The sequence below is a fragment of the Serinus canaria genome, chromosome 4 (assembly GCF_022539315.1).
Source record: "Serinus canaria isolate serCan28SL12 chromosome 4, serCan2020, whole genome shotgun sequence".
Taxonomy (NCBI): domain Eukaryota; kingdom Metazoa; phylum Chordata; class Aves; order Passeriformes; family Fringillidae; genus Serinus; species Serinus canaria.
Window position 1 is genome coordinate 15,348,762 of NC_066317.1, and position 22,247 is coordinate 15,371,008.

The 22,247-nt window shown below is 41.0% G+C and overlaps 1 protein-coding gene across 5 annotated transcripts in view; it reads right to left on the minus strand.

Moving 5' to 3' along the window:
• Nucleotides 1-492: 492 nt before the first annotated feature.
• PTPN13 (protein tyrosine phosphatase non-receptor type 13) overlaps nucleotides 493-22,247 on the minus strand; it is a 112,410-nt gene continuing 90,655 nt past the window's right edge. For 4 of the 5 annotated variants that reach the window (XM_030238858.2, XM_050973570.1, XM_050973569.1 and 1 more), the window contains 23 exons: nucleotides 21,920-22,013; nucleotides 21,054-21,139; nucleotides 20,351-20,513; nucleotides 18,649-18,863; nucleotides 18,469-18,567; nucleotides 16,431-16,792; nucleotides 16,059-16,233; nucleotides 14,615-14,773; nucleotides 14,207-14,378; nucleotides 13,894-14,104; nucleotides 12,772-12,842; nucleotides 12,073-12,134; nucleotides 11,253-11,409; nucleotides 10,750-10,926; nucleotides 9,364-9,446; nucleotides 8,092-8,147; nucleotides 6,889-6,992; nucleotides 5,625-5,773; nucleotides 4,949-5,039; nucleotides 3,939-4,276; nucleotides 3,195-3,410; nucleotides 2,416-2,478; nucleotides 493-1,362 (listed from right to left, as the gene is read on the minus strand). In XM_030238858.2, coding sequence (XP_030094718.1) covers nucleotides 1,282-1,362; nucleotides 2,416-2,478; nucleotides 3,195-3,410; nucleotides 3,939-4,276; nucleotides 4,949-5,039; nucleotides 5,625-5,773; nucleotides 6,889-6,992; nucleotides 8,092-8,147; nucleotides 9,364-9,446; nucleotides 10,750-10,926; nucleotides 11,253-11,409; nucleotides 12,073-12,134; nucleotides 12,772-12,842; nucleotides 13,894-14,104; nucleotides 14,207-14,378; nucleotides 14,615-14,773; nucleotides 16,059-16,233; nucleotides 16,431-16,792; nucleotides 18,469-18,567; nucleotides 18,649-18,863; nucleotides 20,351-20,513; nucleotides 21,054-21,139; nucleotides 21,920-22,013 — 3,384 coding nt within the window. In that variant the 3' untranslated portion in view covers nucleotides 493-1,281. The remainder of the gene's footprint in view (nucleotides 1,363-2,415; nucleotides 2,479-3,194; nucleotides 3,411-3,938; nucleotides 4,277-4,948; nucleotides 5,040-5,624; nucleotides 5,774-6,888; nucleotides 6,993-8,091; nucleotides 8,148-9,363; nucleotides 9,447-10,749; nucleotides 10,927-11,252; nucleotides 11,410-12,072; nucleotides 12,135-12,771; nucleotides 12,843-13,893; nucleotides 14,105-14,206; nucleotides 14,379-14,614; nucleotides 14,774-16,058; nucleotides 16,234-16,430; nucleotides 16,793-18,468; nucleotides 18,568-18,648; nucleotides 18,864-20,350; nucleotides 20,514-21,053; nucleotides 21,140-21,919; nucleotides 22,014-22,247) is intronic. The other variant, XM_050973568.1, reaches the window with a different exon arrangement.

Genomic DNA, 22,247 nt, shown 5'->3' on the forward strand with positions numbered 1-22,247 from the left:
TTTGGGACAGGACTATTGCTCGAGGCTGACGGCATTTATTCACCAACCAATGCTCCCACAGACCTTAAAATGAAACTTTTCTATCAGAACAGTTCTGACTGTTTACAGTATCACTAAACCACAGAGCTACTTAGAATCTGATATCTTGCCTCCAACCTCAAGCCTGGTGGCAGTAAGCAGAGAGGTTACACTGTTGTCAGAACGCTGCTGTAGCACTGCAAACACACCCCCTAAAAAAATGATGTGGTCTCAATGCCCAGGTGTGCTGAAAAACAAGGAGGGAGGGAAAAGAAACTCTTCACCATAGTGTGGAAACTTTCCAGAAGGGAGCCCACAGCTCTGCCAGATTTTTCAAACTGGAGAACAGAGGGACACTGAAAACTTAAAATGTGCACAGCCTTTATGTCTTAGGGGCAGCAACCACAAGGAATGATGCCATGGAAGGCCAAGAAAAATCAGTCACAAGGACACAAAAATACCCAGACCCACTGATCAGTGTACATTAGGTATATTTTTATTTACAGAGTAGAAATGCCTAATCATTTATAAGGTTAGACACCCAATAATTCAGCTTTTTTTTTTTTTTGTGTGTGTGTGTGTGTGTGTGTAAAAGTATATAAATATATACATAAAATTCTATGAAGTAAACATTATTAACTGTGATACAGTTAACATTCACTACTATCCCTATGCTAACAGGCATCTCTTAAAGCTTAAATGCTGATTTCAAGATACCCTCTATAAAATACCTCTAACTGTACTACAAGGACAAAAATTCTGTGCCATGAACACGCTTTCAAAAGAGACTACTAAAAGGTCTTTGTAATAAAGTTTACAAGATAAAAATACTGTTTCATCCCTCCCACTTCCCCACCCTGAAAGAAACAAATACCCCAAAACAGTTACAGAACTGCAGGAAGTAGTATAGGATTACTTTTTTTTTTTCTTCTTTACTTTTCTTTTTAAATTAAAATATTTTTATTTCTGTATTTTATGACATATTAAGGAAGCTGCAAAAAAAATGCAGCTTTATTAAATATTGTTATACAAAAATCTCACATGTTCATCCATGGGGTTGAAGATAATAGTGGTATTGTATGAGCTATCCCTTTCCCTTAAAACTATATACCTCATTTGGAATGATGGAGAGACTTCATAGAAAAGGCATTGGACAGCAACTGCAGAAAGGGATTAGAAAACTATTGGCAAAACAAATAAAATGCTCCAAAGCCTCTCAATCTCCTTGCTTCCATATTTTAAATGCACTTCTGCTTCAGTATTTTATTTGTCTCTCTGTTTTTCTTCATCCTGGAGTTGGTTCAGGACATAAAGGACAACTTGATAGCAGAAAATGTACTGGTCCTGTAAGGAAAAGGAAATTACAGAACATGTGAAAAATGCCTGCACATTTAAGTGCTCTCCCTTGCACTTCACAGTTGTACAGCACTTTTAATACTAACTATACTATTAAGTAAAACCACCATCACCAAATCCCAAAGAAAACAAAAGACCCCTCAAAACAACAACAAAAAAGAAAACCACAAAAAAAAAAAAAAAAAACACCAAACCCCACCCCCCCCCAAAAAAAAAAACCAAAAAAAACCCAAAAAAGGCCACAGTGGAAAAATATGCAACTTCAATTTAAAGCAAATACAGACACTCTTCTGCCACTAAAGATAGTATTTCATATGGAACATTTACCTTTCTTTCACACCAAAACCACCTAACGGAGACTAGGCACTTTACATAAGCAGAAATGAAGACAGCAAGTGAATTTCAAGGACTTGCACCAATGCAAACTAACACAGAACTCAGAGGACAGTGGAACTTCTTTCCTTAATGTGAGTGATAGAGGTGTGGGGGCTGACAGATGTTTTGGGGTGTGAGGTGGGGATGGGGCAGATAATTTACTTATTTGATTTCAGTTTTTTTTTTAACTATGACTTCACAATTGCTTCCCATTCAAAGAAAAAGTTCAGATTTTAAGAAGACCTTGTGATGACCATCTCTAAAGTTAATTAGCTCTAGATCCAGAGTATTCTTAAAAGATTGAACTTCTGGATGAATATATTACCAAAAGAGATCTCAAGACATATCACTGATTCACGGCAGCTACAGTTAGGCCTTCTCTTCAGTTTATAATGCAACTTCAAACCAAAAAAGCTTAGCTGGCCTCCTCTATAAACACATGCTTTTGAAGATGAAAACTCACTTTTTTTAAACACAGATCAAATCAATACAGCATGTTAAAAACAGCTTGTGTTTATAAATGTTAAATACATCCTGCTTCTCATCTGATTCAATTCTTGTGACACAAGTGTCACATTACAGTGCACAAAGACAATTGCTGTGTGCATCACAAAGCTCTCTGGCACTTCAGGTGGTTCAGTGAATGCCTGGGGAATCCAGACCCACCTCTGTCTGAACCATTCCGTGTCTCTGCAGACGCATGGTGCGCACCAGGTCTGAGATGTCGAACTACCAAAACAAACAGCAAGTTAAACACTCAAAAAAGACAGACATGCAGAACAAAGGAACATCCCCAGCATCAAACCAGGGAACAGAATTAGGTACATCAGTAATGAAACAATTCACTACAGCCTATGTTTGCTGGTAGGTAACCAGCATGTGCTGTCTCTGGGCAATCTGGATGTGGCCCTACATCTGACACTCCCCCTTTTCTTGTGTTCTTTCTGGACACAGGCTCTCTTGCTTACTCTAAGCTAAGCATGCAGAAAAGAGAGTTTCAGACATTCAGAGGGAGCTCAGAAACTCCACTGAGCTAAGCGTGACATAGAAATTCTCCAGTTTTTCTACCCCAGGCCACGGAATGACATAAACACAAGGAAGCTAGCACCCTCCTGTGGATCACCCTAGAAAGCAATCCCTGGTTGCGCTGGAAAAGTCAATTCACACACCCCTTCCACCAATTGCCCAAGCCATCATGGCAACACCATTTTTCCCATGCCATGTGCCAGAAGTCCACTATGGTAGATGTCCTTGCAACATACTTCAAGTGGCACCTGGCTGCTGAGGTTCCCTGAGCTAACCCAGTGGATATTAGAGCTCTCCCTGCTTGGGATCACCAGCAAAGAAACACAGTACTGCCAACAGCACGGCACACTCTTTAAGAGATTGCATGGATTCAGTGGAACATACGTCCTGCAGGTCAGGGGCACCCCTGGGACACTCACCTCGAGGTCCCTGCTGATCAGCCCCAGGACCACGTCTATGCAGATGAGGGTGCCCGACCTGCCGATGCCCGCGCTGCAGTGGGTGACGATGGGCCCCGCCTTGTGCACGTGCCGCATGTAGGAGATGAAGGTCAGCAGCTCATCCGGCTGCGAGGGCGTGTCGTGGTCAGGCCAGGCAATGAAGTTGAGGTGGGAAATGTGCCGCACCTCACCCGTCTGAGGAGCAAAAACAACACCACTACTGGGCACGTGGCAAGAATAAAAAGAAAGAAATGGAATTCCTAAAGAAAAGTCTCGGAACACAAAGAAAAGCCTCTTTTCTCCCAAAGAAAAGTCTCAATACAACAAGAGCTGAACTGGAAATAGCTAGTAAGTAATTTAAAAGTGTAAAGTTCACTGTGCAGACTGAGCTGATCACACAGAGGAGTCAAGCAGCCAGGCTGAATTATTAGTGAATTCATACCCCTACATATGTTTCTGTGGCCAACGGCAGCCAAAATTTAGAGTCTCGTTAGTGTAACGAAACCATAGCCTGGCCCAAATGCTTTCTCCTGTAAAGGTCATAAAGCAGCACAAGCTGCAACAAGGAACAGCTGCCCAGTAATAATCACTGGGCCAAGAGGAGAAGCCCTGGGTTGCCTTTTGAGATAGACAATGCAAGTGAAAGCAGGAAAGCCAGAAGTATAAAGATAAATATGGCAACAGAGAAAAAACTCTTAAGTGTGCAGAATTAGATTCACTCACCTGAATCTCTTCAAGCTCCAGCACTCTGATAATGAAGCCCTTCAGCTGCTGAAGCCTCACCAGAGCAAGGCGTAGTCTGTCATTGATCATGGTGGTTTTATTGAGCACATCTGGCCAGTAACGCTGACACTTTATCTTTTCTCCCTCGACCTCCTGAGTCATCATGGCAATCACAGTACAGTTTTGCTCCCAAACCATTTGCCAGAAATCTGCTACAGTAGTAGGAAGAGGTCCTTGGCACGCAATGTAAACGAACTCCTCGTTCCCCACGGGCATGCGAATGAAGCTGGCATTGATGTATCCACCTTCCACCCCGAGAGGGACTCTGGTGGTGTCATCTGTCATCCCCACACAACAGAGAGACCTCATGTTAGGTGTGCACATCATCTCACCTTCTCACAGTACAGGTGCTGAGCCTTACACACTCACACGGCGCTTATCTCCACTGATGCTTCCACAGCTTGCTTTAGAATAAATAAATCACTTAAATACTTAATTTAGGACACTAATCAGTGCTTTTAATAAAGAAAAAGATGTCTGCAGGAGAAATATAAATCAGCAGACAGGAGAGATAAGCGATCTGAACTGCAGCAATGCTGAAAAACAAAGGTTCAGTTTTTCTCACATAGAACTAACCTCTCAGTTCTTACTTCTTAACATCTAAAAAGCAGAATTTTATGTCAGGACATTCACTGAAAATAGTATACATGTCTGTTTTTCCAATCCTGTATGAGTAAAACTGAAAAAAACCTTGTCTGGTTCCACATGTATACATCATTTAAAACACTGGATCTGCTAAAACAAATGAAAAATCTGTGAACATCCATTCCCACCTACCACAGCATAGTAGTATATTGTTCACTGATCTTAAATTGCTTCATGAATGCCTGCTTTATTTTCATCCTTACTAGGATCAGGAATCAAACCATCCCACCCCTGATCGGATCCATCTGACCATACAGGTGGTGACAGAATGTCAACTGTGAATTTCAAATTGAGTTAGGACTTACAAGGAAGTATGTTTTTATATCTGTTCTTTCTCCTGTTCTCCTTTGCTTGTCCAATCAAACACTGATCCAGAGGTTTTAACTCCTGAAGGTTCTGAAAAGAAGCAATTACATGTGCATTAGGAAACACTGATTGGTAATAATAGCAAGAGTGGTTATGTTATCAAGTCATTAACAAACAGAATAATTAAAAAACAAATCCTAATGTGGATATGCAAGATAATGCAGTCACAGGAAGGAATATTTTACATAGCCAAGAAAATGAAATGAAGAAAAAGCCCCCCACAAATCAAACCCTATAACTATCAGTAAATATTTTATCTCATTCTCTCAAAAAAGAGATCATGTAACATGGTTGACTTAAGACTTTAGAAATCAGGAAAAACTGATTTTGCATTCAGCAGCTTAACAGCCTTTGTCTATGCCTGTTTACATTATATTCACTTGGTAATTTACCAGAAGCAAGAATGATGCAAAAAGCACTTATGAACTGAATTCAAACTGATCTCATCTCTCAGCAGCTTGTGGGAGAAGGGAGAGAAGTCTCTGGTGTCAAGTCTTTTCATCTCTTTTGAGCTTCCAATTAAAGAGCTGTGGAATTCAAGGCAGTGATGATCCAGCCATTCTATTTTTGTTTCATACTGGGAAAAAGGACTTCAAAGGACAAATAGTTACTCACTTCAATCTCTTTAGAAGGGACTCCCTGTTCCAGCAATCCACGCAACATCCTGATCACTGACTTCAATTTGGCTCCTGAATATTTGCCTCCAGGGAGCACATTCACAGTAGGGAGTGCAGAGATCTCTTCATTTGTCACTAGGGGGAAATCTAGCAGAAGATATAAATATAAATAAATAGCTAAAACCAGGGAAACATAAACTGAAGCTCACAGTTGGATTTGCATGTTGCTGTTCACCACTGCACTGCTTGTTTTCTCCTGAATGCCCCCACACACAGAGAGAACACAGCTCTCCTCTTTAGTTTGACAGGCAAAACCAAATTAACTAGCAAAACCAGTAAGACAAAATCACCTCTGATGAATCCAGTAACTAAGGGGAGTATTTTCCTGAACTTCCAATGAATACACTGAAACAAACTTCAAGTACATTTTAAATGTACATTCTTCACACAATAACTTACAAAAACAGATGGACATGCACAGGGATAATTCAGAACTCTCCACATTACAGCCTGTGACTTGTTTTTAGCACTAATACTCAACATGTATACAGCACATCTTACAATTATCTTTTGGAAGGGCATTTTTTTTCCAATACAGCTTGCCTCCCATCAGGCCCTCAGTGCTTCTCTGAAGCACAACAAAATTCATAAACCAAGAATCTCTCTGGTATTGCAATAAGAAGTGTCCTAAACCTACTGACTTAGTCTGAAGTATCACATGGATTATCCTTTCTTCTTTAAATGAATGCAAAGGATTGTTGTATATGAACTTCAGGAACTTACATTTCTAATGCTAGCTCAGAAAAAGTGAAGACTAAATTCTGCCAAACACATCAAACTGTACAGATGCCACTCTGCCACATTGACCAGCACTGGAAGAATGACAGTCAAGACAAAAGTAGTGCCTAATCTGAGCATGGGGTAGCTGGTATGTGAAACACATGATGTATCAATCTAATCACAGTCAAACATATATTTGTTGTTGGAGCTTTTGTGAGACAGATACTGAAGAAGGAAGTATCTCAGCTGGTCCCAGCTTTCTACAACTACAGACACAACACTGCCAATACTTGTTCCTATTAACTCTCACACACTTACCACACAAAAATGTAGAGATCCTTCCCAGAGCATTGTTGAGTTGTTAGAATCCCCCTTCTACCTGTCATGACACCCTCAAAACATATCCAGGATGTCTCAAAATTCACTTCTGTTTCTATAATGTGACCCTGAAGCTTCCCACTGATTATGTGAAATGTCCTTGCCTTTATTCACACGCTCCTGGCTGACGGATTCAATCGGCAGCTCGTCACTTCCCCACGTGATCTCCTCCTCATCTGCCTGGCTCAAGGAAGGCTGTGGAGGGGATCTATAAGAGGACAAGGTATGGAAGTAAGAAATAACACCAGAACCAACGCATTTGCAACCTAGTTTAAAAAATAAAAAAACAAACCCCACCAGAAAGTAACTTATAGCTACAATTATTTCTGGACTGGAACCCTATACCAGAGATCTCAAAAACATAACTTTTTTGCCCATCCTGCCTTTTTTTTTTACATCCCCAAAGGGGATCTGAAAAGGTAACAGTGGAAAAGGAGCCAGGAATATACAAATCAAGTAATTACTACCACTGCAATCATTTTTCAAAGGCTAAGCAATTAAATAGCATCCAACAGCAGATTTGTACCACTCACACAATTCACTACACTCAAGTATCTATTTTCAATTGCAATTTTTCTAGCTTTGTTGAAGATACTGATGAATGTATTTTAGGTCATAATGTCACCAAGTCTCAACCCCAAACTTCCCACAAGCTTAACAACATAAAACCATATACATTTTAATTGAAATTTCACTTGGACTAAAATTATTTCACTAAGAAAAACAACTTTGGGAATATCTAAAATTCAAAGTGGCTCAAAGGGACAGCTAGCTAGTAACTTCAGTCACATGCTTCATGCTCCATGGAAAAAACAGCAAACCCCAGGCATCCAAAAGGGAGCTGATGGAGCAGAGGAACTCTACATTTGAGTTGCTGTGGTCTATAACCAGAAGATGTAACACTAATAGAGGTTGTAGAGATTTGAACTGAAGACAGCACTGATTGAATGTTTTCTTCACCTCCAAGTACTCAGTTGTTAGCACAACTACGTTATTTGGAGACATCTGAACACAGTCCAGTTACCTGCTACAACCACATAAGAAAGGAGCAAACAAACAAGAGACAAAAGTAGGGTGTAGTAAACCACACAAAGCTGACTAGTATTCAGGAAAATTACAACTTTTAAATAAGGAACAGACCAAGAGAACAATTCAACAAGACATTGCACAGATATTTTATTGGGTTTGTTTTGGGGGTGGTTTCTTGGTTTTTTTGTTGTTGTTTTTCTCTCATTCCAATATATTACACTTCAGACTTTCAGACTTCATGGGTTTGCTTTCAACCAACACTAGAAAAGAAATTTTACCTTTCTGGCACAGCTTTTACTTCACAATAGTCTTCACAACCATTTACATGTGTTGCCTAGAAGAAGAAGTATTTCAAAACACATTAAAAGACATAGTTGCAACATTCACATACTGCAAATTTTAAACAATTAACAATTACAGGGACTATTTCTGAAGGGTACTAAGTTCAAAACAGCACATAATGGAAGACTTTCCTCTTTTAGACATCTCATTAACCCAAAATAACAGAGGATGAGAACACTGAGCACTTGGACAGATACTCTACTGTAACAAGGCCAAAAAGCTATATTAAAATCACTCCTGACTCTCAGTAGCAGTGGAGTCACCTAAGTTTTCCCCAGTTGGCTTTTTTTGTTTCTAATACTTAGAAACCCTTTATGAGCTAAGCTTGATAGTGAAAACTTCTGCCTCAGAGCTGTCAAGCCACAGATCCTATAGTGTGGATATGGAGCACACCTCTAAATGACACACACTCCTATTCACACCTTCCTCAGCAGACAGTGAAGACTCTGCAGCATAGAGGAAGGTATTTCCATCATTCTTTTGAGAACAACTCTAGAAAATCATTTATACTTTTTAGGCCAACTTGCTTTTTCAGTGCCATCCTGGGACAATTTTACTCATGGCTCTCCCTAGAGCACATTGACACAGAGCCAGATTCCTGATTTGATTTTCAGCTCTACTAACTGGACAGAAAGCTGCAAGAGCCAGGATGTGCTGGAGAGACAGAGTTCTGCTGATTTGAAACAAGAGACAAAACCCAGGCACCCAGTGACTGATGTGAAACAGGACACACAATAACATAGAGTAAACCACATATAGAAGTTAGTCAAGCTAATGAACTTATCCTAGCAAAAAGCAGCAGGAAAACAAATTTTAAACCCACATTTTGGACAGCAAGGTCTACACAGCATTCATTTTCACTGTGACTGCTTCCCTTTGAGGGAATCATTGAGATCATTGAGCAGGTATCACTGAAATCTTTTAGATTAAAAAGCTGAAGTAGCATTAACAAGTAGTTTTATTACCACTCTTTTTGAAAAAAAAAAAGCTGATAGACTTCATATGATAGTGCAAAAGATAAGATTTGTTCTCTTACATAGGTAATTTTGATAATCACATGCTATTTAAAAATAAATGTTTACACACCATCTAAAGCTACTACCCACAGTGATGCTCTCATTTAAATGACATGTAATATTATTTCCACCAATTCTATGCCAATAAGGAAAAAAACTGAAAGAGCACTTGCCAGCTTCTTGCCATCCTACCTCTGAAAAATCTTCAGGTAAAGATGACCCATCACAGTCTGTGTCCTCAGACTTATCTTCTGTCACCCTTCCATTCATCTCTGCTGAACAGGAAAATCAGGGGATACAGCATAAACACACCAGAAAATGCCCAGGAGCCACCCTCTCACAGATGTGAATCCTGTTCCACCTGTCTGGCACCAGACAGGGAATACAGGTGCCAGAATAAGGCACATTTTTGAGGCCCTTTGCTACCAGAGAGTTGGAAAAGAGTTCTTACAGCATAGGATAAACAGACTTTAGGTTTCTTTATTTTATAACTGGAACAGCTGCCATGGTATGTGAGGTTGTTTGCTCAGAGTATCTCTGCCACAGCAGAACTGATGGACAGGCTGCAGCTACTGAGTTACCACATTCTCCCTGCCAGTGGTTTTTCTGCAATTCAGTTGGATTTAGACCAGCAGTAGGTCCAAACCAGGATTCTACTCACTCCTTGCATTAACAAAATGTAATTAGGACATGCCAGATAAAATCTGGCTTCTATCTGTCTGCTGTGGAAGCACCCTGCTGCCATACCCTATGGATTGAATTCATCTTCAGTCACAAAGCACAGCCTACAGGAAACTGGAAGTACTGGAGCTCCAATGATATTCCTCAGCTGAGATCCTGGCACAGCCAGAACCTCAGTGATCCCTGACTTCTAATGCAATGACCAATGACAACAACCCAATGACCTTGCAGTCATGACCTGCAATAATTACAATTCTGAAAGGTGTATATTGAGTTTTAGAAGGAATCTCTACAGAAGCAGCAAGCACCTTACTTGAATTTCTGGAGCATAAATACAGTGTGACACCACAAAGGAATTACAAACCCTACTCCTCACTACATTTGAGTTAATGTCAACTAAAACTGAGGAGATGGAATGAAGCAAGAGAAAGGTGTACAGTCAGAAGGAGGTACTGAAAAAGAGCCAGTCTTTCTAAAATAGGCAAAGCAGGCTGGTGAAATGTTTGGTTTTGAGAGATCTCAACATATTTCCAAGTTGTGAAATCTGAATTCAATGAAATGCTGAAATGCTTCGGCACACCAACAAGACTGCAGCTGTAGGACCAGGTACCCAAACAACAGGAATGTCACTCAAGAGACAGCTCTAGAATAGGAATAATTTTTCCCGATTACTTAAAGAAAAATTCAGGTTTTTCAAACCAGAACCTCACTTATTATATTGCATCTCAAATTCATGGTAATCAGCAACTATTTGTCTGTGTTCAACTTGGGAAACTTCCAGTTCAGATATCAAATCAATGTCAATCAACTCCCCCTGTTGACAAATCAACTGCTTACTTGGCACCTTGTTTCAGTGATTTGCTGTCAGGGATGTTCTTTTCTAATGGCTCACGTTACCTGGCAGGTGATTTTCTGGTGCAGCCTTCTTGAGATGGAGAAGACTCTGAGCTTCTGAAGTTGCATTATTCTGATTTAAGAGGTTCTGGGCTTCCTCATCTACAACATCCAACAGATACTGGACAACTTCATTGTGATCATCCTCATCATAATCCTCATCATCTGGAACCTCTGCTCCTGAAGGCAAGCAGTGCAAAATGACAAATTTTCCCAGTACAGAATGGTTTGCAAGAACTAATCTAATGGGGCAGACACATGGCACTATTTCTGGCTGTTACCATGGCCTTCCTTTATTTCTCTTTAACACAAAATCCAATTTCTATAAATCTACTTTCAACATCAACTAACTCCCATAAAAAAAAGCACAAGACTTGGAAATGATCTTCTAAAAGTGACTGCCAGCTTAGCATTTAATTATTTCAGCATATTCAACCATGTTGTGATTCTCTTGCACTGGTGCAATAAATGCAGAACGATGCAGTCCCCACCTCACCTCCTCTTACCTGATTTGTCAACGTGCTTAGGAAAATCTGACATCTGGTTGGTAAATCCAAGGGAAGGTTCATCTTCTGCTCCTGAGAGGTTCATCAGTGCTTTCGTGTGATGGACATTGTTTTCTGTATTTCCCTGAGAAGGTCCCAGGATGCCATTGCCATTGATCTGAGGAAGAAAAGAACAATTAACAAATTGTTACAAATTAACTCTTAAAGCGCCTGGCAGTTTGTTGAAGCAGCAACCAACCACTCCTCAGCAACAAATAAAAACCTCTATTCAGATCATCTGAGGTATCTGGGTGATGGGTGGGAAGTTTCACATGACAAGAGCAAATAAAAAAAATTAAAGCAACTAAGAAAAAAAACCCATGCTGATGAAGCAGCAGCTTCTACAAGAGAACACGTAGTAGTAATTAACATTATTTTAATCCCTATAAAATGTATGCAAGCTTCAGTAATTTGGTCCCACTACAAGAGCATTTCTATAGAAAAATTAAGAGGGAAAAAAGAAAAAAAACAACAACCTAGCAAATGTAATACAAAAACATCTGCAGAAACTGTGGGCTGAATGGAGTATTCTGGATGATAGCCTTACATCCTTCTCATAAGACAATTTGTCTTCCAACAAAACAGTGCCAAAAGAAAGAGCAGATCAATTAAAAAAACTTGCATATTTATAATGATCACTGCTTACCCATGTCAATTGATAAGAGTGGGTTTGTATACTTCGATCAACAGATTGTTTCATTCATTTATTTAGTTTTAAAAGTGTTTGAAGTAGATTCTTTTGTCTGGTTAATGGCAACAAGCACTAGAGAGGAGCATTTACCTGGGGCCCATATGCATCAGTTGACTTCTCTGTTTTATCACAGGGATCACCACAGGAACAACCTAAACAAAAATGGGGAAAAAACAACAACTTTTTCTCTGAAAATAAATTAGCCCCCACTGATTATTTTTATAAAAGAAGCAAGTATTATTTAATACCACGTTATGACATGAGTAGCAATTCTGCCTGGTTTCTGTGCATTGCCAAACTTCTGTCTGAATGACTACACTTCATATAATGGCTTTTTGAATGTTCTATTTAATGTGATCAGAAAGCAGGAATGCTAATACAAGTAACCAATTCAAAGCAAAGAGAAATGCTGATAAATAATCTAACAACTTACAGTGGAAACATGCACCTTTGACAACAGTGTTAGTCCCTTTTCCTCAAAATGTACAAGATATAGCTCCACAAACACCTGTCACTGACTGTTATTTTTTTAAAATATCATCTGACACTTGGGTCCTTCTTCAAAGGAACCCTTCTGCTCTATATTAGAGAGAATTTCTGTATTACACAAGAAATGATATCATAAAAACACTATTGGTGAACCTCTTTCCATGAAGCTTTTAGAGCAAACTCCTGTAGGAGCTGGTCACAATAAGCTGGACTAGGATAGTATCTTATGGTCCATATCAGTTCCTTTATTTTTATAAACAGGTGCATTTCACTTGCTATGAGTAAGCACACAGATCTTACCATTAGCTTTCATTGGCCATGGACTTGAGTTCTCAGGGCTTTTGGATTTTGGGAACACTGCATGACCATCCCTGTGAAAAGAAATATTTACAGGAATATTTATTTAAAAATAAGCATATAATGATAATTAATAGATATTGAAGTAAACAGTACTACTGGTAAAACTGCTAATCATTCCCAACCAACTTGGTGTCACTTGCAAACTGAGTGAGGACACATCCAATCCCCTCTTCCAAATCATCAATAAAGAAATGGAACTGGACTGGCCCCAGTACTGAGCCTTGGGGAAACCCCACCAGCACCATTCACCATCACTCTCTCACTCCAGCCAGTTTTTAACCCAGTGAAGAGCATCTCTCCAAGGCATGGGCTGCCAGCTTCTCCAGGACAATGCTGTGGGAGACAGCATCAGAGATTTCACTCAATCCAGCAGACACATCCACAGCCTCTTCCTTATCCACCAGAGGGGGACCCCATCATGAACGTAGATCAGGTGGGCCAGGCAGGACCTGGCTTTCCTGCACTCCTGCTGGCTGGACCTGATCCCCTTGTGCTGTACACGCTGTGCGGTCACACTCGAGGTGATCTGTTCTGTAACATCCCCCAGCTCTGAGGTCAGCCTGACAGGCCTGTAGCTCCCTGCATCCTGCAGATGGGTGTCACACTGGCCAACCTGCAGTCACCTGGGACCTCCCTGGGGAGCCAGGACTGATGACAAATGATAGAGAGTGGCCTGGTGAGCTCTCCTGCCAGCTCCTTGCATATCCTTGGATGAATGCCATCCATCCTCACAGACCTGTGAGTGTCCAAGTGCCACAGCAGGTCTCTGACTAATTCCTCCTGGATTGCAAGGGGTCTATTTGAACACTTGTAGTTCATAGCTGAACACAGCCTTGTGCTCCCAAGACACAGAAAGCACAGCAAGTACCATGTACCCTTGTGCTCCACTGCAGCACAAAAGCTGTGAATTTACAGAGCCTTTCTGTGGAGTCACCCTCAGTAACATGTGGTGAATTTCCTGTCATATCAGGAACAGGTTTTACTCATACACTCATAGATACACTCATACAATCATGCAAGAAAAACAAAAGGTACAGGGAAGCATCTGCTTCCAGAACACACCTGGTTGCTTTGAGCACCACTGTTGGGAGGCATGTTTCCAGCATTCTTTTGGCTTCTTTCAGAGTCATTCCTTGTGTGCTTACTCCATTAATGTAATGGATAATATCTAGTACATGGAGACTCTCCTCTCTGGCAGCAACAGATCTGGGGAGAATGTCACTAATATACACAGCTTGATAAAGGCTGTCATGGCCTCCTGATAAGGACAAACCTTCGCAGGGAAAGAAGGGGAAAACAATAAAAATCAAGGTTTCTTTGTAAATGAAGGGGAAGATTTTCCTTTAGGGCATAAAGCAGATTAATTCCGTGTTACCTAGCTCCTCCTTATGGCACATCAGTGTAATGTCAGGCAGCAGATGAGGCAACACTGGCATCTTTGGTAACTCCAGAACGCGCCCTAGCACTAATCTGACAGTCCTTGGGGCAGCTCGCAGAAAGTTGACAGCGTCAGTATGGCTCATGTTGGTGACATCGATGTCATTCACCTGCAAGGACCAAAGCAACACAGGTGTCCTGGTTAGGTCCCAAGTAAGACAGCATTACTGAGGAAGAAGGAAGGAACATTGCTATGCTCAAGTGCTATTGAATCATGCCTATCAGAAGGTGCCATCTTTATCCTTTAACCACATTTGACTTGGCCTACAACACAGTTCACATTTTTTTGGACTCCAAGTTGTCCTTTTTGTGCAAGCCCTGTACATGCAGAGGTGAATTCTCTCACTTTGATGAGTCGGTCTCCGGGCCGCAGTCTCCCATCGCTCTTGGCAGGATCCTGAACGATGTCGTGAACGTAGCAGCCGACACTGTCGTGACCTTTGGTCACTGTAAAACCCAGGCTGCCCTTGTCTGACTTGGTCAGAGTCACTCGGAGCTCCACTTCCTAGGGGGACAAAACAGCACTTTACAAACAGGCAATCAGAAGAAATGAGAACATTTTGCTGAGTTTAAGACAACTGATTTACCTATTGATTTAAGTGTGACACAAGCCTGGAACAACATTTCTTATCAGGCTCAGCTTAAATACTTCAAATAAGCATCTCTAATGAGTTCGAGACAGAACCAAATAATGTTTTGCATGGAAATAACATGGGGCCAAAAGCCTATGAATTGAACAAAATTTTGAAGGCACACATCAAAACTCACACCTTATTTTACCCTAATCTAGCTGTCATATGTAAGAAAGGCTCTGTATTTTTAAATATCTCAACACACAATATCCATAATTATTCAGAACAAAGTAAGTGAGCATATTTTGCTACAGTGAGACACAAAACCATAGAGCTTATCTGGAACCTGAGCACATGTACGTGTTTTGCCCACTTTAATTTGCATTAATTTTGATTTGAAAGATATGGATCTGTCTCATTTGCATAAAGATAAAATCACAGAGCGCCAGGGAAGGATGGAGAAAAATTTCTGAAGAAGGGACTAAGAAAAATACAGTTTCTTGTCAAAATGGGGTACTGGCTACTTATAAACTGGAATACCCTCACAACTGGGATGTATCAAGATTCCATTTTATTTTTTTTCCAATCTTTGAACAGATTATGTGGGGATATGGAAGTCCCTTCTGATACAAAGACACTTCTGTGGTGTCAAGAAGCTTTCTCAGAAAAGCCTCAAAAACAGGCTCCATCCTGCAGCAGAACAGAAAGTCTTTGGTATTCATATTTATAAATGCAGCAAAGAACAGGGTCTCCTGATGCCCTTGATGCCTCAATTTATTCTCTGACCTCTGAACAACCACCTAAAACTAAAAGAGCAGAAGCAAGATATCTGCCATTTAAGCTTCCTTTGAGTACATGGTTGAGAGGTAAGTAAATATTTAATGCCAAGGTTTCCAGGCAGAAATGACCCATGAAATGGACATACACACATCCACCTATGTACACATGGATGCCTCCACGTCCACAGAGGGAAATGTATCAACTCTTCAAGAGCCCACACAGAAAATACCTGCAGACACTGGTATGAGCAGCTGCCATTGATTACAAATGGCAATGTATGTGCCATTTATTAGGCACAGACCCAGAGTAGTGCAAGTATAACCTACAGCTATCCCATTTGTAAATTAATGTGCCTAATTTCTATCCACTCTCAAAATCACAGCTAAAACAACCACAGCAGGACATTTATGCTCCTGAAAGACAGAAATAGTGCATTACTGGCTCATATTCTTCAGCATTTTTTTCCAGCTGGGTGAGTAATGAATCTATTTCTCCCAGGTGTGAAGTCAGCTCAGAGACAGGAGTAGCATAACAGTCATTTATTAACATGGATGTGGTAACATCTGGCACAGTTCTACAGGTGGGGATCACTGGCAAATCCAAAGGCAGATCACTACAGATAAAGCAGAAGAAAAAAGAAAACAGGAATAAGTACAATGTGGCTGGCACTCATAAATTATTATATGAACCAAGGCTGACTTTATGCAGATCTAAAAAGCAAACCAAGAGAAGCATTTCTCTGAATAGGTCCAATGAACTACTTCTATAAACATCTTTGCAGGATGATGAGGTTCATTATCAGCAGCATACCTGTCCTCCAGCTCTGCCTTGCCGGGAGCCTCCTGATCAGGATACAGGATGGTGCGGACAGCGTCCCTCTGGCCAGGGTGTGCTTCACACTGACCCTGTGCCTGTGCCTCAGCTTCACCTGAGCCCTGATACAGTGCTGAACTCCAGCCCAGGCCCACCTGGGCTGCTGACTCCATCACCTCCTCATCACCACTTCTGCTGCTGTCACTGTAGCTGTCTCTTCTGGAGGGAGATTTTAGCCTTTTCTTGCTCACATCAGTAGTTTCATTTTCATCTGAGCTGTCGCCTTGTTCTCTATTTGATGGACCAGAAACTTCTCTGCTGACCTCTGGAAAAACTTGTTGGGGCGAATGGATGGGGGTCTACAAAAGCAAAAGCATTTAATTCACAGTAATCCAGTTCTGATGACAAAAGAAAGTTTCGAAGACTGCATAAAATTACCAAAAAACCAAGGAGTCAGTGGTCACTGACTGAACTGCTGAAACACATCATAGCAGACTTTCAAAAAGTTCAATGCAACTTGGCCAAGACAAAGTGTGCAAAACTCTGAAACTTACACTGCTAAAAAACATTAAATTCATTTAGGAAAAACAAAAATACTTTAGCTTCAGAAAGCCTACTGACAGATGCTTCTGACAGATGCTTTTAAATGATCCCCAGCAGTCTTCTATGCAACTACCATGAAATCCCTGCCAACCAGAAGCTGAGGCTCACAGAGCTACTGAAGTCAAACCAACCTCACAGAGGAGGGAAACAGAGAAGCTGTCAACCAAACCAAGCAACAGACTACAAAAACTGAAATAATTATGCCAAAAGGTGACTATTAACCAAGTTATTAACCACCAACAGACTGAATAACAATTTTGCCAATTGCCACATATTCCCAAGAATTATACCAACCAGCAGAGAGAAAAGATTTAAAACCTTCATTTATGCTTTCATGGTCAGATTCTTGTGTGTATGAACACATCAATCTGCGATAAAGAAAATTTTGGTTTTCTTCTTCTTTTAATATGTGCACTGTTTTATTAAAGTTCCTGTTTAAGTTTGATAAAGTTCTATTAAAGTTCCTGTTATTCCACATTACAAACAGGTCTATTATAGGAATAGTAATTTATATTATTAGTTTGCTCAGTTGGTTATCTGTCACTCCAATCTTAACATCACTTAAATTTTTATTTGTCTATTTAAACTTCTCTCATCAGACTTGAATGATATTATTGTTTGAAAATAATGTTAAAGTTACTCAGAATCACAGAATCAGAGTATCCTGAGATGGAAGAGACCCACAAGGATCATCCGAGCCCAATTCCTGGCCCTGCACAGGATAGCCCCAGGAATCACACCCTGTCCCAGAGAGCCATGCCCAAACACTTCTGAACTCTGGCAGGCTTAGTGCTGTGATGAATTCCCTGAGGAACTTAAACTGAAGACCTGTCTCCATTAGTTTTACACTTTCCTGTACTATGGAAAACCTAATTTTCAGGGAATTTGTCCTCTACACTCTCTTTTGCTGAAACACATTTCATTTCCACTTCTTCAAGTATCCTAAAATGGCCTTCTGTTCTTTCAATTTATTTAGTGGAGCATTTTGAAAATATTCTTTGAGATAGCTCTAATTTCCACAAGGTAAATTTGACAACCTTTTCTTTGTTTTTACATACATCACCACCAAATTGGTGTTTTGGATATTTTGAAGGATATCCTTCACAGAAATATCCAATTTCTATCTGATATCAACTTCAAAACATTGGGCTGCAAAGAAATTTCTGCTCCAGAAACACTGTGTTGAACCAATTTCTCATGCCTTAGATCACAAAATGGAGGAAAAAAGCTTCTGAAGCCATACATTCCTTTAACGTCCACACAAAACAGTGCACTCCTAAGGGATTGATTCCAAGAACCACATTTCTGTGAGCACTCTCCCCATCATTCCATCTGCACCTTGCATTTAACTAACCCACCCACCCACCAGATTGGATAAATGAACCTTAAATAGCAAATAATGTTTAAAAAAATCCCATTCCAGACACCTTACCAGCAACGAAGGGTCGATGTCAGGTAGTATTCCAGATGGTGGCCGGCAGAGGAGAAGAGAGACCTCTGGAGATGTTCCCCTCAGAGCAGAGATGACTTCCTGTGGCCACAGAGGGATTGACTGTCAGATGCAGACTTGCAGGACTAGCACAGTATCAGTTTCACTAGGATGGGTACAAACCTGCTGGGACAAGCCCTTCAGGGAGGCGCCGTTCACCTTCAGGATGACGTCCCCGATCTCGATCTGCCCGCTCTCTGCGGCTGGCTGCCCAGGGAACAGCTTCTTCACCCGCACTATCGTCGATCCCAGCTGCTCGGGGCTCGGGTTGTCCTCACGGCAGAAACTGAACCCCAGGCCTGAGCTGTTCTTCAGCAGTTTCACCTCAAATGTGTTCTCTGCAAAAATAACATGAACTGTGGGTGTACCAGTTGTGGGTTTCTGTGTTCTGGATTGAAGGCACTTGAGATGGTTGTTCATGTTCGACTCAGGTGTTTATTATTTCTTATCAGTAAAACAGTCTCACCGCTGTGAGTTCTGCAGCTTTTCATTAGAAGGCACAAAATGGCCAACAATCTCTTGTTACCAGGACTTTTAAGACCAAACTATCCCATTAAGAACTGACACCTAGATTATTTCCCCTTTTAACCCAATAACTGATCCCAAAGAGCTGCAATGCAGGCTTTTCTGCCCAATTGCAAAATGCCACCTAAACCTATGAAGAAGAAGGAAGAAGCAACAAGAAGAAATCGAGGATAACACCCTGTGCCCTCCATCTTGCTTCCATCCACAACATACTAAAAATCCCAAAACCTAAATTTCTCACCAAGTGATACATCTATACTACTCTCTATAACCTATTTCACACTTTTGTGGATTCTAGTCTATCTTGAAGTCTAGGAAACTTTCTCCATGAATGAGGGTCAAAGTCAGTGTTCCCCAGGGGGTCAGGACACCCCAGAGCAGACAGAGAAATATTCCTGGTGCCCTGGGTTTTCACAATTAACTTATTATTTCCTATAGCACATGGCCATGGAAAGAGTGTCCAGTGCTCACATTCCAGACATGACAATGTGCAATCTCCCCGTGACACGGTTCTTTCACTGAGTTGAACAAAAGTGTTACCAAAAGATCCCTCCAGGTTAAAGAGGACAAAAAGCTGATCACTTCTCAGTCAGCTTGCTTGGCCTGACAACATCAATATGCAGAAAGGCAGAGTGTCTCCAAAGGACTATTCCCTACGAAGTCCATTAAGGAACTTTTTAAAGCACAGAGTGACACAACCTTTCCAGCCACTGATCAGGCATTAGTGAAAGCAGCAACTGAAGCTCCTGGCAGACAGGACAGAGCACGTGCAAGAAGACCCAAAAGTATCTGCAGGAGTTCTGCCATCTGGGTAGGCTTCCCTTCACTTGCACAAGTCACCAGCAGCAAGAGAGGCTGAATTCTGTCAACCTATAGTCAGGGGCACAAATCCTTCTCTCTTCATCTAGCTCTTGATGTCTTCTAAGACAGGAGCTGCAGGACCCACAGAAGCACTCATTTATATACAAATATCTAAATTCTCCTTGGCACCCCTTAGCAGCACCAAATACAGCAGCACCCCCTAAATCCAAGCTTGCTACAGCCTTGGCATCTAAGGTGACACTGGGAAAGAACATGAAACGGTGAGAGAGCAAAAAACAGTAGCTAAACAAAGTAACCAAGATGTGAAAGGAAGTCTTAAAAAGAAACACAACAGCACAAAAAGAAAAAGAGACTGCATTATGTGCAAGGGCTTGGTATAGGTTCTTACCCACTCCATTTCCATTCTAAGAAGTAAAGAAAATTGTATGAAACTACAGGATGCTTTGACAGTTAAGACAATTGTTCTGTGGGACCTGACCTGTTGTGACAAAGCTGTAATCTTTGGCATTTGAAGATTCTGTTGCTGGCTTCTGCTGGGGCTCACACTGCCCCGCCTGATTTGGGAGTGTGCACTGTGGTGTCACTGGAGCGTGAGCCTTGGCCCCTGAAAGCTGACCTTTTTCCAACAGCAGGTGCACCACCTAAAGAGATGAAACATTCTCCAGTTAACTGGCAACAGAGATAGCACAGTCTAGAGTACGTGTTTCCTTCTAAGTTCTCAGGGTCCAAACTTTTACAGCAGCAAGTGTTATAGAGATTCCCCTCCCCATCTATGTCCTCCAATTATTCCTTATTTTTTAAGGGCTGTTAAATGACAACCTCCAAAATACACTAATGGACTTGCAAGACACTTGCCAATAGAGTAAGAAAGGGTGTTCTTCCTATGAAGTTGTGAGGGTGTTAAGAGGTGTCAAAGATGGTGTCACTGGCACATTTGTACATGGAATTAAGTTAAAAACAGTTCATAAAGAGAACACAAATAGTAGTTCTCAGCAGTTCTGAATGTGTACACTCACTGGCTATTTTCAGGTGTGCCAGGAAGCCAAGGAATCCAAGAAAACAAATTTAAAATCTTCCCACGACAACACCGGGGAAGATTCCAGTCTTGAGGTTCCTTCACCTCTTTTCTCTGATAGAGAACTGGTTTACCACAGTCAGGAGTAGAAGCAGCAGCCACTCACCTGGCCTGTGTTTCTCAGGGTTTCAACAGCTTGCTTATGGGTAGCTCCTTCCAAACTGATCCCATTGACAGAGAGCACGCGGTCACCTACATTAATAATTTAAGAAAAAGTAGGCAGAGCATCACCTAAAAAACATCTATGATGCAAAGAAACTTTCAAGTCTGAGCTAACAAGGACAGTTATTTAAGGAAATTCTCCCTCCCTTCCATGTTCTGAGTCAAGAAGAGAACTTTGCAAATAAACTATACAGCTCAAATCAAAAGGTCTTTTCCAATGTAATGATTCTGTGGGATAATCCCACGTCAAAACTAGTGCTAACCATCAGAGTGACAGCCTGCCAGAAAGCTCAGACTCTTTATTCAAAACAAATCTTAGTCCACAGTGGGAATGCTCACTTCAGTGAAGAATGTGGCCTGGCTTACTAACAAGAAGAGCCATAACAATTACAGCATTTTCTGCATTGAGTTGCCAGGCGTGCCAAGCAAGAAGGCCACAAATAACACAAAGCCCTCTCTCTGTGTGCCTGGAACAGAGAAGCATTCTCCATTAACATAGGCTGCTTTACAGAACAAAAATCCCACAAGCTATCTCCTATTTTTCCCTTCCACAGCCTCAGCATTGCTGGTTCTGCAGTTGTTCTACATTAGTTTTTTAAACTTCACCTGCAAAATTAGCTATCAAGACAATATTTAAAATGACAACTGCAACAGCTTAGAGAAACAGTTCTTCCCAATGAAAAAGGTGCAAGGACAGGAGGCAAACAGAGTGCTAGTTTCCAGGCCACAGGATATTGTCAAGTCCCCCACAGACAATCCTCTGCCCTTTTTTCACATTAAGAGTCCCCACCAAAAGAATGGAAATCCTACCTTTTTCTATTCTGCCATCGGCTTCAGCTGCTCCCTTGGGAATAATCGCTTTCACATAAATACCACCATGCCTTATGCTAGTATTTACACCACCCTAAACAGAAGACAAAAATAGGACTGTTAGTATTTTTGCAGTTAGAATACTTAGAAATTAAACACAGTGTCACACAAGGAAAACTGTTCTTAGGAAGCAATTGGGCTACTGGCACATAGAAAAAACAGAGAAACTATCAAAACCAAAATGTTACATCAAGCATGTTCTGTGCAGTCATGCAATTTGCTGTGAATAAGGTTGGGGTGGGAAGCCTGTAAAAACACAATGCCTCAC